This window comes from Equus caballus, chromosome 15 (genome assembly GCF_041296265.1).
Source record: "Equus caballus isolate H_3958 breed thoroughbred chromosome 15, TB-T2T, whole genome shotgun sequence".
Lineage (NCBI taxonomy): Eukaryota > Metazoa > Chordata > Mammalia > Perissodactyla > Equidae > Equus > Equus caballus.
The window spans coordinates 27,583,109-27,601,613 of record NC_091698.1 but is presented as its reverse complement, the minus strand read 5'-3'; the positions used below and the strand labels follow the sequence as shown (position 1 = coordinate 27,601,613).

General features: G+C 46.3%; 1 protein-coding gene across 15 annotated transcripts in view; it reads left to right on the top strand.

Annotated features, from left to right (window-relative positions):
• NCAPH (non-SMC condensin I complex subunit H) overlaps positions 1-17,809 on the top strand; it is a 34,044-nt gene extending 16,235 nt beyond the window's left edge. For 9 of the 15 annotated variants that reach the window (XM_014731008.3, XM_005599814.4, XM_001493945.5 and 6 more), the window contains 11 exons: positions 644-735; positions 1,535-1,740; positions 5,737-5,885; positions 6,522-6,628; positions 6,968-7,090; positions 9,456-9,566; positions 10,705-10,887; positions 11,940-12,053; positions 13,568-13,659; positions 14,088-14,163; positions 17,361-17,809. In XM_014731008.3, coding sequence (XP_014586494.1) covers positions 644-735; positions 1,535-1,740; positions 5,737-5,885; positions 6,522-6,628; positions 6,968-7,090; positions 9,456-9,566; positions 10,705-10,887; positions 11,940-12,053; positions 13,568-13,659; positions 14,088-14,163; positions 17,361-17,468 — 1,361 coding nt within the window. In that variant the 3' untranslated portion in view covers positions 17,469-17,809. Of the gene's footprint in view, positions 1-643; positions 736-1,534; positions 1,741-5,736; positions 5,886-6,521; positions 6,629-6,967; positions 7,091-9,455; positions 9,567-10,704; positions 10,888-11,939; positions 12,054-13,567; positions 13,660-14,087; positions 14,177-17,360 lie in introns of all 15 variants that reach the window. The other 6 variants (XM_070236137.1, XM_014731007.3, XM_070236144.1 and 3 more) reach the window with 1 other exon arrangement.
• The last annotated feature ends 696 nt before the right edge of the window (positions 17,810-18,505 follow it).

The window sequence follows — 18,505 nt, the reverse complement described above, 5'->3', positions numbered from 1 at the left end:
CCCCACCCCGGGGGGATCATCTGAGAATGTTGTGACAGGCACAGGTGAGGTTGGAGGCCAGGCGAGAATGGCATCGCTGTTCGAGTGTGGAATCATTTTTGTGTGTTGTGTGAACTTGATCCTCCCTCTCCGGTAACACACACAGATGCTACGGTGCCCCTTCTCATCCTTTCTCTTGTTTAAATTTTGCGAAGTTTAACTATTTTGTGCTAAGAGCCTATTTTTCGAGTTTATGCTCTCAGCTGGGCCGCTTTTCCTTTGAGGAGGGTAATCCGTAGCTGACTCAGTTTGGGATGAGACAAGCAGCATCGCTGACTGGTTGTGCTCTCAGTACTCTGGAAGGAAGGGTTTTTGTTTCCCGCACGGGCATGGAGTCCATTTCAGAGTCAAATGCCGGTGCTTCAGGTTTCCACCCTAGTGTTTGCCACGTCTTGGAATGCCAGTGTGGAGCCCGCCTCCAGCGTGGGTGTGTGCCTGAGCATCTGCCCTGTCCCTGGAGAGCAGTCTGTGACACAGAGCTTGGTGCCAGAGAACAAGAGGGGACTGTACCTCTCTTCTCCTCAGTGCTGCTCTGGTCGTTCCGAGGGCGTGAAGCGTGTGCTGCATCCACCTCTGATCTCTGTGCAATCTTCCTGTCCTGCAGCGCCCTTGCAGCAGTGTGCCGAAGATCGCCAGATCTGCCCTTCCCTGGCCGGCTTCCAGTTCACTAATTGGGACAGTGAAACACATAATGAGGTGTGGTCAACTTTTGGACTTCTAAAGGCTCTGGGCCTTTCTCCAACAGCTGGTGGTTTCAGTGAGATGGCCCAAGATATGTTCTGCCCAATGGGAACCAAAACTGTGGCGTTATTTTTATTTAGCCAAGAGTACAGAAAATATTTCCTTTGGCACTTCTTTAGGGACCAAAACCTGGGGGGTAGGAATGGGGTTATGAACTCCAGCAGGAGCACTAGGTAGCCACATGAATCCTGAGATCTGCTTCGTGTCCCCTCTTCTCTGCTTCCCTAGGGTGAGGCAGCCCTGCCGTTCTGGGTGCACATTTTTTATCAGGTTTACTCTTGAACATGGTTATCCCAGTGGCCTTTGGTCTTAGGCTGCTGTCAAGCTCGAGGAATTTCCTGCTCTTTGGGGTCGAGTCCCTTGGCACAGAGCTTCCTGAGAAATTGTCATGTGTAAAGCTTTCCTCTGTGTATTTTTAGCATGGCCCCCTTTAGCCTGCTTACTACCACTTCCAAAATAAATGATCTCCATGGAAAACTGCTTTCTCTAAACATGCAGTTAATGGATACAGATTCCTGTTCCATGTTTTAGAAAATGTGCCTAATAACAATACAGCTTCATCCTGTGCCACACAATATAAACTTCCTCAGCGCTTTACTGTCATGAGAACACTGGCCCTGGGGGATGGGGAGGGGAGGAGGCTGGAAACTGGAATTTAGGGGTGAGAAGGCACGTCCAGTGAGGCCGTTCCCCCGGCGGTGACTGGGGAGTCTCTGGGGAAGGGGAGTACTAGAGAAGCCTCTCTCCCCTCCAGTCGGTGTCGGCCCTGGTAGACAAGTTTAAGAAGAATGACGAGGTGTTCGACATCAACGCCGAGGTGGAGGAGAGTGACTGCGGGGACTTCCCAAAGGGGCCCCTGGAGGACGACTTTGATGATAATGATGAACCTGACCACACCACAGCTGGGGATCCCGAAGAAGTCAGGAGCTCAGAGGAGCCCTGCCACGTTCAGAGCTGCCAGTAAGGCTGTCAGGACTGTGGGAATTGTTCCCATAGGAGTTTCCCGTAGTTCTTAACAGAGTCCCTGCTGGGACAATCTAATTTCATCTCTGTGATTGGCTGGACTCGTGCGCCGAGTTGTCCACTCAGGCCGAGCCATTCTGACTCACGATGGAATCACACCTGCCTTGAGTGTTTGCTCAGCCAGTAACTGGTTATAAAACTGACATTGCAGGAGTTTAGGTAGGACTGAAATATGTAAAGTGCTGGAACAAAGTACCAGGGATATAGTAGCTGCTTCAGTGCTGGCCGTTGTTACCGCTTGCATTTTAGTAGCATGGAGCGCATTCCCTCTCGACACTGCATTTAGTCTGGCTTTTGACTAAATCACTCCAGATCAGTTATAGACAGAAATAGGCTTGTGTGTTGCTTAGAGAAAAAAAGTGGCCCCTGCCTGAAAGGTCAGGCAGAGAGGGGGTTGGGCAGTGCTGGGTTATCAGATAGACAGACCGGGCATGAGCAGAGCAGAGAAAAAAATTTTTTTTTGAGGAAGATTAGCCCTGAGCTAACATCTGCTGCCAATCTTCCTGTTTTTGCTGAGGAAGACTGGCCCTGGGCTAACATCCGTGCCCATCTTCCTCTACTTTATATGTGGGACGCCTACCACAGCATGGCTTGACAAGCAGTGTCATGTCCGCACCTGGGATCCGAACCAGCGAACCCCGGGCCACCGAAGCGGCACATGCGCACTTACCTGCTGCACCACCGGGCCGGCCCCCGGAGCAGAGAAAATGAAAGAAGCAAATTGAGCATATTGAGTGGGAGGGGAGGTGGGAGAATTGGTCTATAGTGATTTAAATTTTTAATTATTCTAGGAAGTATCATAAGAAAAATCAGAACTTTGTTGGCTTGTATATAACTTAATAGATTGATACTGTTTTAATTTTGGATATCATTTGGAAGCGGGCCCCCACAATGCTGTAGAGCCGAGGGCCTCTAAAGGTTTTGAATGGGTTTGGGTGTAGGACGTTCCGCTAGAACGAGCAGACCCTCTGCTAACTCCTGGGCCTTTGGCAGCAGCTTTGAAAGCCCAGGACTGGGGACAGCCAAGCTGGCTTAGTAGGGGTAAAACTTTAGAAGTTGTCCTATAGTTTCCCACTGAAGCAAAAATCCCTTTAAGAGCATTGCTTGACTGTGTCCAGGATAAGAGATTGCTTTCTTGAGCTCAATTTTTCTGCCAAGGTGGGAAATGATCAGATTCATAATGTCTCTTCAAATCCAAGTAGAGGTCGAGGGACTGAACGTTTGGCACCTCAAGGCAAAATTACCCATCTAGGTCTGTGGGCTCCCTCCTCACTGATTTGTGCTATCGGTATACCTGCAATTTTGTGTCTGCTCCCAACCTATCTTCTAAGAGGTGAGAAATGGTAGGCCAGTTGGTGGGATGAGGTCTTTTAATATCATTTTCAAATGTCAAAGGAGCTATCGCTTTTCCTAAAGAGTGAGGTGACATCTGAGGAACTGAGGGTAGCAAAGGGCTGTAGTCATTTTCATTTTTTTATAACTATAGATGGTTATTTTGAGCAAATTTTGCACAAAAGTCTCCATTTCTCTCCCAAGTTTCGAACAGAACAAAATCTTGGAATCCATCCTACTGAGTGCATTAAGGGCAGGGGCTTAGATTCCAGTCTCAGGTTTTGTCCATCTTGAAATCCCCTACCCTTGGTATGATGCTGGCCTTTCCTGAGAGCTCAGGAAGTGTTTAAACTGAAGACTTGACTCTGCCATGGATAGCTGTGAGATGTGGGGTAAGTGGCATTACCTTTTAGGGTCTTTTTCTCATCCATAAAATGAAGGGTTGAGACTAGATGATAATAGTACTATCTGATGTTTATTGAGTACCTTACTGCTCTGGATTTGTGCCAGACACAGTGCCGGGTACCTTACCTGCATTATTTCACATCATTTATGTATAAAATGTAATCAATCCTTGTGACAACCTATAATCTGGTCCTGTTATCCCCATTTTATAGATGGGAAAACAAGCTCGGAGAGCTTAAGCAATAGGGTGGAGCTGGGACTCGCCCAGCGCCTTTGACCAATCCTGGCTGCACATAATGGGCGTTGGATGGCAGGCTCCACCCCAGACCACTTAACTGAGGGTCTCTGAGGCCAGGCTCTGCATCACTACTTTCCCAAATGTCCCTGGGTGATTGTTCTGTGCACCCAGGGTCTTTGAGGGCTTCTTTAGCTCAAGGTGGGGTAGGGGCAAAGCCAAATTATAAATACAGTGTTACATAAGATGCCCCATGTTATTGGTCCCTGGATGGCAACACTTTGACAAGTGTGCACATCATACATTAAGAAGGATACGTCTGAGAAAGTGCTTTATGTCCAAGAGCATCTCGGCTGCACTCCTCTGTCCTGCAGCAGTGGGCCCGGTGTTCTCTAGCTGGTCTCAGTGTGCACACACGCCTTTATAAGAGGCTCACTGTGGTTAAAGACCACAGCCTGCTCCGTGCCTGCAAGAATGAGGCGTTCTGCTGCGTGTGGGGTGATGTGCTAGGAGCCAGCTGGGAGGAAACCGTTGACCTGCAGGTTTTAGTGCAGCATGACTGAACTGGTGCTGAATAGAAGGAAAGGCTGTATGTTTGGGGCCTGGGGTGGGTGTGTAGAAGAAATAAAGAGCTCCTCCACAGGGATTAGAGAAGTTTGATGGGGAGACTGGGTTAAGTTAGTTGTTGAGTGGGGGAGTTGGGACCAGTAGGGTGCCCTCCACATAGCATTGTGTATTGAGAGAATTATTAAATGGCTAGAGTTCAAGCCTCCAGGGCCTCAGGCCAGCTTTGGCCCCCCAACTCTCAGAGGATGGGAGCCAAGCTCTTTATAGCTTTGCCCGTAAGTTCCCAATAAGTTCTCAGCCCAACTGCCAAAACTTTAACAGAAGAGTATCCATGAGAATTGAGGGAATGCTGCTGAAGCTGTCTTCTTTCGCCTCCTGGAGTTCACCATGCATACAGTCTAGCTGATAACGTAGGTTAGGCATTCTACAGACTAGACTAGAAATGTGAATTTTTTAGTATATTTTCATTTTTTAAATTATTAATTACACAAAAATACAGTTTCCTGGTTTTTAAGAAAAGATTCTATAGATAAAGGCAAAGTCCCCTTTTAAAGCTTTTTTAGCTTATTCCATAAGGCGTAATATAGAGGATTGATATTTATGGCTCAATACAGGTAAAAGCCCGTCACCGTCTGAAGTTTCCCTGTTGTCTTTACCTTCAGAGGGCAGTGTAGCAGCACCGATGTGCTTTCTGCTGAGTCAGAGGCCTTTAGGAAAAAGCTCCTTCACATTCTAGTACCTGGGCAGAAAGAGTGAAAAACCAAACCGAAGCCACCATGCTGGACCCGCCAGTTAGACACGTCTCACGCAGCAAAGATTTGAGCTAGATGGCTGAGCAGATGGAGAATGGGGGATCCCAGTCATCTGGGGGACATAGATTAGAGTAGCATCTTTTTCACTTTTAGTAGGAACCACAGCAGGGCTAGTGGAGCCGTCATTTACAGAAGGACGGTGAAGGAAGAATGAGATACTGTCATCCGTGTGGCAGGGAGCCTGAAGCTGGGATTCAGGGAATTGTGGCCAACTCCCCGCTCTCCTGCTAGCTGTGTAGTCTTGTGTAAAAACTGAACTTCTTTCTACCTCTGTTTTCTTGTCTCTCACATGGGTAAACTTGTATTTTATGAAGCCCTTTGAAATATCCAAAGTATTTGTGTAGGTATGATCATGTTGTTATAAAATTAAGAGAAGCAAAAACACTTGGATGAAGTACAGGCTCAGGAGTTGTGATGAAGTATTTATACTGGGCTTCCTCTAGAAATGTGGCTCATTTGTGGAAAGGTAGGCAGGAAGAGCCTTCACCTGTATCATATGCTGCCTTACATGTAAATACACAATTATGAATATCGACACGGATGTCACTGTACATGTAAGAACATGATTTCATGTGTTTACAGGGAAGAAATGATTCCCCTTGGGGATGGAGACATTAGGACCATGTGCCCTCTTCTTTCCATGAAACCTGGAGAATATTCTTATTTCAGTCCCCGTACCATGTCAATGTGGGCTGGCCCGGATCACTGGCGCTTTAGACCCCGACACAAACGTATGTACTTCTAGATGAAACTTGAAGAAAAGAGATCATGTAGATGACCAGCCAGTCAGTAGTTCAGTTGAGGAAGGGAAATGCCAGTCGTTGTCCTATTGCATCTCCTGATAAGCTGAAGAAGCATACAGAGATAAGCCAGCCTCCGGCTTGGGCAGTCAGTTGGCCCGGTCTAGGATGAGGGGTCAGTTGAGATTGAGGCCTCTGAGTGGGAAGAGTGAGCACCTGGAGTCAGGAAGGCGGGGCTCATGACTTTGTCCTACCCACGAGCAGCCCCGTGACTTCGAACAGTGGCCATAGGTGGGAATGACCACCGGGCTCAGAGGGCCCACGTGAGTTACTGCACAAGGCAGTACACTGCAGACCTCTGAGGGGCTCTGCCAGCGTCATGTGTTTGCATTCTGTCTTTGAAAAGAAGGGATTAATTAGCATATCCCTTTATTGTGTTTTAGCAAAAACACAAATTATAAGTTATGGATGAAAATTAGGTAAATGATTTGCCTTTCCTGGTGTGTTGTGATGCTCAGACATAAATGCTGTCTTACAGCTGATAAGGCTGTCAGTAGATCTTGGGAGGGGGTAAGTAACGTAGGCCTCAAAGGTGAACAGTGTTGACATCTGTGTCCATTTCTGCAGACGATGCTGCCTCACAAGCAGAGAACAGAAAGAAGAGTACAAAGAAAGATTTTGAAATCGACTTTGATGATGATATTGACTTTGATGTGTATTTTCAAAAAACAAAGGTTTGTGCTAGATTTATCATTTGTGCCTCCTTAAATTACTCTTTGCACTCCTCTTTCCATTTTAGATGTGATTTTTAAAAATTCGTTGTAAATTTAACTCTTAGAGTAAACATATGGCTTCATTCTCCCTTCATCCCTAGAGGAATTGAGAAACAGTCCCAAACTCAGTGGCACAGAGAATCAAGTTCAGAATATGAAAAATGTCTAGGAAAATTACTCTTTTATACAGAACTGGAAACTCTGATGATAGACTAGTGCTGAAGCTCCTTCCAAAAAGAAAGTTGACCATTTTTATTAAAGACACCTAAAAACTACTTTTTTCTTTTTTTTAATTACTAGGCTGCTACTATTCTGTCCAAGTCCACTTTAGAGAACCAGAGTTGGAGAGCCACCACTCTTCCTACGGATTTCCACTACGAGACTAATGATCTTGTCCAGCTGCATCTCAAACCAGGCACCAGGGTAAGGCTGCTCCTGCTTCCTCAAGGCCACTGTTGTTGAGCTTGTTTATATCATTGGAGGTATCAAGTGGCTGGTAGCATGACTGTCAGACAGTGCCTTTGAGGAAAAGGACAGGGTGTAAGGAGGAATGTGTGTCAGCCAAGGGGAGTTACTGGAAGATCAAGTCTAAAGGGATCAAACTGAAAGATCAAAACTAAAGGGAAAAGCTTATAAGCTAGAGGCACCTAAAGATTTGGAGGTACCTCACCTGGTTAGGATGCTAGATGGACTGAGGCCGGCCTACATGCTGAAATGCTAGAGGGATAAACATAAAATCTTTTGTTGAATTTTTTACAAGATGTTAGTTATTTCTTGATTCTCTCACTTTCTCATTGAAGTTGTGGATTCACTAGCCAGATGTCCTCTCCAGCCCACGTTGCCTCCCTCATGATCTAGGTGGAGACTCAAGCCCACTGCGACACCCCAATTACTGTTCACTTCGTTTGCCTCTTCACTTCGTTTGCCTGTGGCTCTTTTGGTGATGCTAGTAGCAAGCGCATGTCCTATTGCTAGGTAACCAGGCAGTGGTTCATGCTAAGTTCTGTTTTATCTGGACTCTGCTCATTTGCGTTCCTGGTTGTTTTCATCTTGTGTCAGGTATACAAACAGCTTACGGTTTCTTCTTCCTCATTTTGCCTGTTTCTCTACAAGGTCTTAATGATATGTAAACAGTTCCCTGAAATCATTGATATCTCACATTCTGTTTTTATAAACCAACCCTGATATAATTTTCTTTTTAATCAATACTATTCATTTAACAGAAATACTCTTTAAAGTGTAGAAAGAACTAATATAATGTTATGTGTCAATTTTTGTCACTAAAAAAAAAATGCAGAAAGATGCAAAATGGTAGCAGTAGTAGCAGCTATGGCTACGGTCAGGATTGGTTAGATGCCAGCAGCAGCTTGCTCTAATCTGAAAATACAGTGCTGAGGCAGAGGAGCAAGCCAAGCTGCTGGGAGCTGAAGCAAGATAGTAGGACACTTCGCCAAACCTGGCCCAGCCTCCAGCGGTCTTCTGTGCCAAAAGCCACCTTCCCTCCCTCCAGCCCTTATTTTGAGCGTTTGAAGAATTTGGCCTAAGTGGTAATTTGCATTTTCAGAAGTGAAGGTGATAGAACAAAGTCATTGGATCGTTGCACTCCAGGGGTGGTTTTTTGGGTTTTTATTTTTCCCATAATTGTTTCTTATAGAGAAAAGAACTTTTCCGTCTGAGTATCCACAGGACCAAGTTTCCCTGTGTGTAGTAGGGCAGCCAAGCAGCAAGAGCCAGAGATCCCTCATCCTTCCAGCAGAGCAGTAGTAGGAAATGCCTGTTGAACACTGGAAAGTAAACCCTGGATTATTAAACATTCTGTATGGCTAGAGACCATACAGATCAACCATTCATCCAGTTTAACATCTTAAAGGGTGATTCTGATAGCAACCAGCCAACACACGAGTGGGCACATATCCTTCCTGAAACATCTCTTGTAGGCTGTGGACAGCTTAGAGTGTGTCCAGAGGAGAGTATTCCAGATGGATAGGCATTTAGGAATTGTGTCACGAGGAACAGTGGAAGAAAGTGGGCATTTCTTAATTCAATAAATATCCATGTTTAATATTATTTTTGGATTTGTACTGCAAAAACATTGTTTTTTGGCTGCTTTTGGAGTATATCATTCTATTAAAATATTCAGTGTGCTTTTGTAAATTGTACGCACCTTTAACCCCATTTTCTTCACCCCACAGACACATATGCCAGGTAAAAGTCACTGGTCTAAGGGTCTGCAACTATCTGAAGGACTGTGGTCAATAGGCACTCCCAAGAGGGGAGACAGACCTGTTCTGCGAGGCTCTGGAGGGCGGAATAAGAGACCGTGGGTGTAACGACTGGGAGAAGAGCTGGGTGTTTCTCCCTGTAGCTGTGTAGGGAGCAGTGATGGCCCCACGAGTGGGCAGGCTGCTTATGACTGACACCAGTGATCGAGTTTCCTATCAGAACTGTTCAAGCAGCAGCAAGTTGACTTCTTTTCAGATAGCTATGGGCAGTTTTATTTTTAATGAAGGAACCCTTTTTCAAATAAAATTGTGTGCAGACTTAATTGCAACCCAGCTGCTCTGGTTCGTGTGGGACAGACGCAGGCTCTGCACCCTGCCACGCTGGGCTTGCTCTAGCACGGAAGTGTGCAGTTGAAACGTCGGTTGGATTAGATGACTTCTCAGGGCCCTCACAACTCTAAAATTTTAGGACATTGACCGTAGGGACTAAGATTATTTCCCCAACCTCTCGTAGTAGCTGCTTTTCTAGAAATTGCTTTCTGTACTTGTTCTTTCTTTCATTCTAGTTACTTAGAATGGCCCAAGGCGAGAGGACAGGGACCGTGCATTATGAAGAAATTGGAGACTATGATTACAACAACCCGAACGACACCTCCAACTTCTGCCCTGGATTACAGGTAAAGGGGGAAGAGCTCGTCCTCTCTCCTAAGCAGAAGAGTCTCTTTCCTGCTCCCCATCTGCCCCTTTCCTCTATATTGGAAGGCTGTAGGAAATTCTGAATCACACGGCATTTACGGCTGCCTGCCCTGCCCCAGGCCTCAGGGTACTGAGCAGAGCTGAGACAACAGCCACCACCTTGGCCTGCCTTACTTTGAGCCCTGCGTGCAGGAAAAGGTGGATGTACTCCAGGAAGCCAGTCAACGTGAGAGGGAGTCTTCACCTGTGCAAAGCACTCTTTTTGGCTATTTTGGGATTTCAGAGGAAAAGAAACACTCTTCCTGCTCTTAGGAACTAATATTTTGCCTGGGGAAACAAAACATATATATATGAAGATGGTGTGTCCTAATGAGGTACATCTCAGGAGACCAGGCTTGGAGCTCTGCTTTGGTTCTCATGCTGTGAACTTGTGCAAGCTACCCTTCATCTTCAGACCTTGGTTAGACTAAATAATCTCAATATTCCATGTGAGTCTGCAGGTGGGACAGCAAATGTAAGTCACAGATGGGGAAATATTGGCCTCATCTTGTCCCTGTGTGTGGGGAAAGGGAAAAGAATTGGAAGAAGAGTTTATTCACCTTATTTTCTCACTCGGAGGAGAGTTAGGTGGTTATATTTTTGTGAAACCCAGACTGATCTCTGACCAGTGCCTCTCAAACTTTGAGTGTGTGTAAGACTCACCTGGAGAGCCTATTAAAAAACGAGTTCCTGGGCCCCACCCCAGAGATCTGATCTGTTCCCACTGGGCTCCGTCCCAGAACAACTTCTCACCTGCTGCCAGCCGGCCAACACGTCACATCTCTGGTGTTTCAGGAATACTTTCTGTAAAATGGAATCCTAGATTTGTTAGAAGCAAAGGGGACACTGTGGCAGTTGCGATTATTGAGTTCCTTTTCTCACTCCAGAGGTCTTAGTCAATAGGTACCTCCCTAGTAGGGTTTATGTGCAACAGGAAGATAACTAGAGGCACCTAGAAGTCCATCTGAGGCTTGACTCACTGCTGCTCTGCTCTTGGTATGTAAATACAGAGTCTGTTTCGAAGGTATTTCTAAGCCCCTCAGACAGCTGCTTCCAAACTTGAGCTGTTTCCTTGCCCAGGCTGCAGACAGTGATTCTGAAGAGTCAGATGACTTATTTGTGGGACCAGTTGGGACCCTTGACCTTACACCTGATCCTCACCATCCACCTAAGACAACACAGGAAAACGATGACCTGCCTGAAGTCCAAGGATTAGATATCACCACTTACGGGGAGTCCAATCTGGTAGCGGAGCCTCAGAAGGTAAAGATAAAGCCAAGAATTATATTTTGTGTATATATATTTTTTCTTTCTTTCTTTCTTTTTTTTTTTTTTTGGTGAGGAAGACTGGCCCTGAGTTAACAACCATTGTCAATCTTCCTCTTTTTGGTTGAGGAAGACTGTCACTGAGCTAACATCTGTGCCAATCTTGCTCTATTTTGTGTGTGGGACGCTACCACAGCCTGACTTGATGAGCGGTGCATAGGTCCATGCCCAGGATCTGAACCCATGGGCCCTGGGCCACTGAAGTGGGACTTGTGAACTTAACCACTATGCCATTGGGCCAGCCCCAAGAATTATATTTTATATTGTTTGCCTGAGATCTGTTTAATTTGCCTCCTGTATTGGTCTGAGCTTGATTTGTTTTCTTCTCACTTTTAACCTATTGCTCTCCAAGTGGCTGATTCTTGCATAGAGCTGTAGGGAATGAGCTGATGCTAATTAGCCGTGTGTGGAACTAGGCATCTCTCCAAAGTTCGTGATCAACCATAGGACTAGGGGTGAGCCAGTCACACAAGTAGAGTTGTGTGAATGAAGGCTGTAGGCAGTGAAAATGGGTTTCTGTGTTGCTTGGGTGCGGCCAGCTATTTGGCTCTGGAAAATCTTGGCCAGATTCAACTCATTGAATTCTTTTTTTTTTTTTTTTTTCCCCTGCTTTATCTCCTCAAATCCCCCCGGTACATAGTTGTGTATCTTAGCTGCAGGTCCTTCTAGTTGTGGCATGTTCATTGAATTCTTGTGCATTAAGCATCTATGTGTTCCATATCAGGTGACAGGCCTGGTGCTTTCGTATGTATTGGACTCATTTATCTCTTTCACACTGGAATGCCAGGTTAGCTTTAATGTAGATTATACTTGATCAAAAAGAAATTAGATGGAAGTGAGGGACTCTATGTTAGTATGTCCAAAGAAAGCTCTGTGACTCTGTGGTTTTAACTAGATTTTCTTCGAGCCCAGACTTTTATTTTATATTGAGTTGATGGTAAATGTTTCTTTCATTTGCTTACTTTTACTTTGTCACATACCTATTTCAGGTAAATAAAATTGAAATTCATTATGCCAAGACTGCCAAAAAGATGGACATGAAGAAGTTGAAGCAGAGCATGTGGCATTTGCTGGCAGACTCCTCAAAGCAAGCAGATGCCGAGGTAACGGGTCATGCTTTCTCTCCAGGTGCCTGGCATGTAGGAAGGGGGCGGCTGATGTCTAAGGCTGCAGGATGAGTCTAGCTAATGCAGAGAGCGTTCATTCAGAAACACGAGGAGGACATCACACCTCTGAGAGAGAAAGGAACTGCTCATATGAGCAGGCAGGTCACGCAAAAGGTGATACAGATGGTAAACTGGTACCCAGGAGGTCATTCAGCCTTGCTGGTAATCAAAAAACACAAAGCATCTTTATGCTGCTTTAAAATCAATGTTTTTCAGTATGGAGTTGAGAAAAAATTGGACTGCTTATTCGCTGTTGGTGCAATTTAAGTTGATAAATGACCCTTTTAGATAGCACATTTCTAACATCTCAGGAGCCATAAAATGTTTAAGCCCTTTGATTTAATAATTCTGATTTGGGAAATGTATTCTAAGCAGGAAAGAAATGTAAAAAAATTATTATGCTGTCAAATTGTCTCTTTCTCCTTCAGGGCAAGCTGAAAGCTTGATTAACTTGTTCCAACTAAGTGGACCTCTGAGTTAACTAGAATCCCTCCATCTCCTCTTCTGCTCAGAGAATGTTTTGAGCTTTCCAATCCCAACCCCTTCTCTTATACCCTCTCCTGCTGGCTGAGAAGTGAAAATTCATGGTTTGATCGAGGACCCTGAGCTGTGTAGTTTTGGATGTCAGATAAAGCTTCTGTCATATTCACAAGGTTTTATCAAACTCAAATGGAATGGGATGCAAATGTAAGAGAAATGTGCTTTTTAAAAAGTAGGAAGGGGGTTCTGCTTAACCTTTGAATTTAAACAACTTATACTCTCTTCTCCAGGGAGTCTGGTTAATTAAAGGTTTATTTAAAAAAAAAAAACCAACCTTATATTAAGAAACTATTCTAACACATTTAAAAGTGGGGAGAACATAGAATAGTGTAAGGGACACCAACTTCCAATAATTATCAGTGTTTTATCTATCGTGTCACCCAGTGCTGTCCCCACTACCTGTACACGTTCTGAGTTATTTTAGTGCAAATACCAGACACATCCTTTCATAGCTGCTTGCCTGCCAGCAAAGAGGCAGCCCCTGTTTTGTGCCTGTGTGTGTGTGTAAGTGGAAAGCGTAAGTCTACTTTTAGATGTGGATTCTGTGCTGCCCTTGCCTATGGAGTCCAGTTGAAGCTATAAGTGGTCATGGCTTGTTGTTTTGTCATTTCTTTCCCTTTTTTCACAGGGACCTTAGAAGCCTTTTTGCAATTTTTCCTTTACTGGGATTGTGCTGGCCATTGACATCCATGTTTACCATCATTTGGTAAATGCCAGTGTCATGGTCCAGGGCTGCGGTACTGAGTCCCTTTTGTGAATCTTTTTTCTTCAAAATATAACTGAGAAATTGTTTTGGTTTTGTTCAGATATAGACTTTTCTTTTTGGAGATACAACTTTGCAAGTTTATGTTGCTCTCTCAAAAGTGACCTGGTCCCAAATGTGTGATGTGTAAATGTCCTCCTTCTGTTAGGCAAACCACAGAGAAACTGGGGAAGAGGAGCAGCCGGTGGAGGTGGCCAACGGGAAGACGCTCAGCAGGCTCACAAAGGACCTGCAGAAGAGGTGTGTGCCAGCAACCGTGGGGACGCTGCCGTCTCCTCCGGGTCCCGGCCGAGAGTGCTCCAGCCTGGGCTGTCAGTGAGACCCAAGCCCCTGCACCCCGCCTGCTGTTTTAACGCTCCTAGCAGCTCTTCTCTTCTCTGCATTGAGAAATGAGTTAACATAGACTAACTTTAAAAGGCATTTTTCTGCACCAATGGCTGGAATGGAATAGGCGATATTTTATTTCCAAATGAGAAACTGGACAAACCTGCTTGTAAAATGTATCTGAAACATTTCTTTCTTTCTCATTAGTTTATTCATCGGACACGTGTGTCTACAGTTGATGAAAGAGCCTTTGTTTCTAGCATTGCATTGCTCCTCAGCCTTTCTCTAAGATCACGTGTAGAATTGCAGTGACCTGGCTAAATACTCACCTCTTTGTTTCGCAGCCTACCTCCCGTCATGGCTCAGAACCTCTCTGTACCTCTGGCCTTTGCCTGCCTCCTACATTTAGCCAATGAAAAGGTGGGTAAATCTGGTAAGCACAGGAGTATTCTCTATTTGTGTCAACCTGTTTGAGCTTTTTATTAGATCTTTCATGGGCAACCTCATAGGATATCTTAAATACAGTGACTTATGCAATACTTTTAACCCAGAGGATTGACCAGGCACCTCGAAGTACCTTAGGAAAAGGCCATCAGGTGTGATTAGCAATGAAAATAATGAGGAGGACCCAAATGGGAAAATTTTAGATACTGAAATTGTGATTTCTCAGTTCCCAACCTGAAAACACAAGTCCTTTTATATCATTGGCTGTCAAGGGCTTTAAAGGCCAAATTCTACCAGCGCCAAAGTCAAGACACATGGGAAACGTGGACAAGAGAAGGGAGAGGGGAGAGGCGAGGATGAAAGGGAGACAGACGCAGGGAGAGAGAGTACTAAGATATGGAGGCAACGGCCAGCAAGGTGGAGCCACCAAGAGCAGTGAAAGTCTTGGGAATAGATATCTTTCACAAGGAAGGTGACAGCAGGAGTGCCAACTGTGACAGTGTGCCAGGCTCCTCATCGTGCAACGCCAGCCAACAGAGCTGAGCAGCTATGGGGCAGTTACTGAAGGAGGAGGCAGAGATTGTCTTCTCAGGAGCCTCTTGATACTACCTGGGAGGCACCCCAGGGAGGCAGCCGGTAAACCCATACGTTTGATACTGCTTGAGACTTGATGTCCTTCAGAGTCCCCAGGCAGCTGGTCCCTAACACTGACTTTGGCACTTGATGTGGAGGCTCATGGCCTGGGCTGTGGCATATGCCATGAGCATCACTAGGGCTGGTGGTGCCTAGCTGCCACTGGTCACTGCCAGGGCAGATTCTAACCCTTCTCTTAGACGGGTGCTCTGCCCTGGAGGGGAGAGGCGGTATTAGACTGTGATGCCTATCTGAACCTTGAGGTACAGTTTGAGAGGGTTGATTAGATTGTGATGGAGTGGTAGCAAAAAGGGGGTGCTGGTAGAAGCACCCAGGATTTTCTGTGTGCCAGTGTCTGACCTCTGGCCCCATAATGAAATCAAGAGCAGTGATGATTGGCTCCATTTCCCAGGTCTGGCTGTGCTTTGGATTGACTGTCAGGCCCGAAGCAGGGACGTTCCCCTGTAGGGTGGCCTATAGCACAGCTGCCAACCAATCCCAGTGGACCTACCACCGGGAATCAGGGACCACTTTTTCTCTTGCCAGTTTCTAAGCTCATGACCTCGCTGAAGAAGAAACTGTCCATTTGGCAGAAGGTAGTTTCGATTTTGGGTGGAGAACAGATGTAGCAGGGCCACTGAGCCGGACCACGTGCTGTGTGTGTTCGACTGTGGTGCTGTTGGTCCTGAAAGCACCATCTGGGTATTCACAACTGAGGCCTGAACAAAATAACCCCACTTAGCTCCCAAGAGTGAACAATTATGCATCAGCCATCGTGGATGGTTGGCGCCTGGGGAATGCTGAGCTCGCGTGGCTGCTGGTTAAAGGCAGTGAGCAGCAGTGGCTGACTGGAGAGATGACGTGTCCCGTTCCGAAGTCATGACGGCAAGGCTGGGGGGCGTGCAGCATGTGTGTGGTTGTGGGAGATGGTCGTGAGAATGTGTCCATGTGATTCCTGACGCAGCCCAAAGTATCTGAGGTCAGAAGCAAACTACGTGAAGAAAGAATGACTAAGAGAAAAAAAAACAAATAAAAAGATCTATCGTTATCCTGACAAGAAATCCACAAGTGGCTCTGAAGAGGATTCCCCATCTGAGGAAGGGCTCACACAAGCCATGCAGCTGTCTGACGTTCACAAGTGTCGCTGCTAAGCTTTTCTGGGGGAGGCTGGAATTGCACACCATCCTCACGGACGGAGGTGCTGGGGGTCTCCCGCTGCGTGTGATCTCCTGGCACTCACAGGCTCCTGAAATGTCTGGTGCCTCCAAAGCTCAGAAACTTATCTGGAGTCTAATTTAAGAGGGTTACAGGTTTCACTCAGGTGGGCCAGTCTGAGAATCAGTGCTGCCCTGGGTTGTGTCTCTCCACGGAAACCTGCCCTCCCCTGTGAGAGAGCAGCCCTCTGGCCCTCACTAGCTTCCCAGCCAAACGGAGCCAATGGAACTACTCAGAAGCATTGTCATGCCCTGGCTTCCCCAAGGCCGGCCATGTCACGTCAGCTCCAGCGCTGCTCCGCTGCCCTCAGCAGCAGGGCCTGCTTTGCTTGTTTTGCTGTAATTGAGTCTCTCTCTAAGGGGCCTCAGAGCGCTCAGCATTTGAAGAAGAGGGAGATGACCCCAGATGACCTGTGGGGCTGAGTGCTGAGGCCATTATGGGGCCTGGATGTGGGCTGTTTGAGGAGATTTGACTGGTAACATTGGCCCTGAGAGTCACCACGCTAATCCATAGAGATGTGTGAGAACTCAGAGCCACCAGGAGAATTCTCACGAATTCTTAGTGCCAGAGCATGGTCCTCTTTTTGGCCTACTTTCTCCTGGTCTTTCACTCCTGTCTGGATTCTTTGTCAGCCACTCTGGTCACGAGCTTTCCCCAACAGATGTGTGGTGTGATGGGTCTTGGGATCCATGATAGATGTCGGGCCCTCTGCCTCCATGGCCCTGAGTGCCAGGAGTGTGTGACTCATTAGCCAAAGCTAACCAACTTCTGGAAGCTGAAGTCACCCCTGGGAGGTGGTGAAGTTAAGCAAGAAGGACTTCTGACAATCATTTAGTCTGAGGGAACAATCGCCTGGGATTGGTGGAGAATTCATGGGGTAGGAGGGTGGGGGAAGAATTGGGAGGTAGGGAAAAGGCCTGTGCAGAGATGGGAGAGCGAGAGGCTGTTGTGGACGTCACCAAGGGGGTGAGGTTTATGGGGCAGGATGCGGAGGCCCTGGAAAAGGCCACGTGTAGACAGGGCTCCTGGTGGCCTCCCCATCCACTTCCCTTACTCCTTCCAGGGCAAACAGCTTAGCTCTTGGGCCCTTTAGAGGGAGAACCAGAGCCAGAGAAGGCTTGCTTTTTGGGTTTTTTGCCCTGTGGTTGGCAAGGATTTGGAACCAGCTTTATCATGCAAATGATATTTGCTGTGACATAATTTTACTTGTAATCTTGGAACAAACCTCATTCTTGTAGTCACTACTTTGCTACCTTGATTAGAATTTGTTTTGATTCTGGTGTTCTCAGTGTACCAAAGTTCACGTGTGTTTGATCTTTCTTCAGAATCTAGAGCTGGAAGGAAACAAGGATCTTTCTGACGTCTTTGTGAGGCAAGAGGATGAGTCCTCCAGTAAGCAGGCGGCAGCAGGGGCCACTTCACCTGTTCAGTGACCGGGACGTCTCCACTCTGGGTGTCGTAGTGTCTAGGGCACGTGGCGTGGCTGTAGCCACTGCCCAAGTGCCTCTGTCTGTCCTCAACTAACGTCTTCTGTCTTGGGGTGACCACCTAGGAGGGAGGAGACGGTGGGGATATCGTGTCCATTCTTTGTATCCGTGTCTAGTTTTCATCTCCTGAGTTGATCTGTTTTCCTCCACACCTTACTCTCGTAGAAGATCATGTCCCAGGAGGCACTTGTCCTGTAGCAGCCACCTAATCCATGTACATAAAGTATATCATAGTGCACTTATAGATGTATGTATAATGCTTAAAAATAAAATCATGCGGAAAAATACGCTTGGCAAAATATTTGAGTGCCCACTAGATAAGTGTTAGACCCGGTCCTTGTGCTCAGGGAGATGCAGTCTTGTTAGCTGGACAGGACACCCACATGTCGGTAGAAGGCAGGAAGTGCTTGGCGGCTGAGATGACTCGTCTTGTAGCAGACGGGAGGAGAGAATTCACTGGCTGGAGATTCCGATTTTGAGATTGGTCCATTGGGCCTATGAATTCTGCTGGAGGACAATGGTAGTAAAAATTGCTAACATTTATTAAGTGGCTACTAACTACCCTCTGGATTACTTCATTTAGCCTCCTCAGCATCCCTATGAGGAACATATTATCACTCCCATTTTCAGAGGAGAAACAGGTACACAAAGGTAAAGTCACTTGCATAAGGGCAGACAGCTAACTGTCAAGGGCTTGGCCTTGAATCAGGAAATCTGCGTCTAGAGTCTTGGTTCTTAGCTACTGTGATTATGCTGCTCAGATCATAGGCTCAGGACGTGTAGATGCTGATCCAAGTGATTCTGTCTTGGGCAGGTCCTGGGTCTCTGCTAGAACATCTTGTCCCCATTCATTGGGTAAATAGAGATCTTGGATGTTAGGGCAGAGCAGTGAAATATGTAATTAGCATTTACTCCTGACAATAAAGAACTTGCTCTGAAGCCAAAAACACAAAACAAAAAATAATCCCTTCCCCTTGGGAATG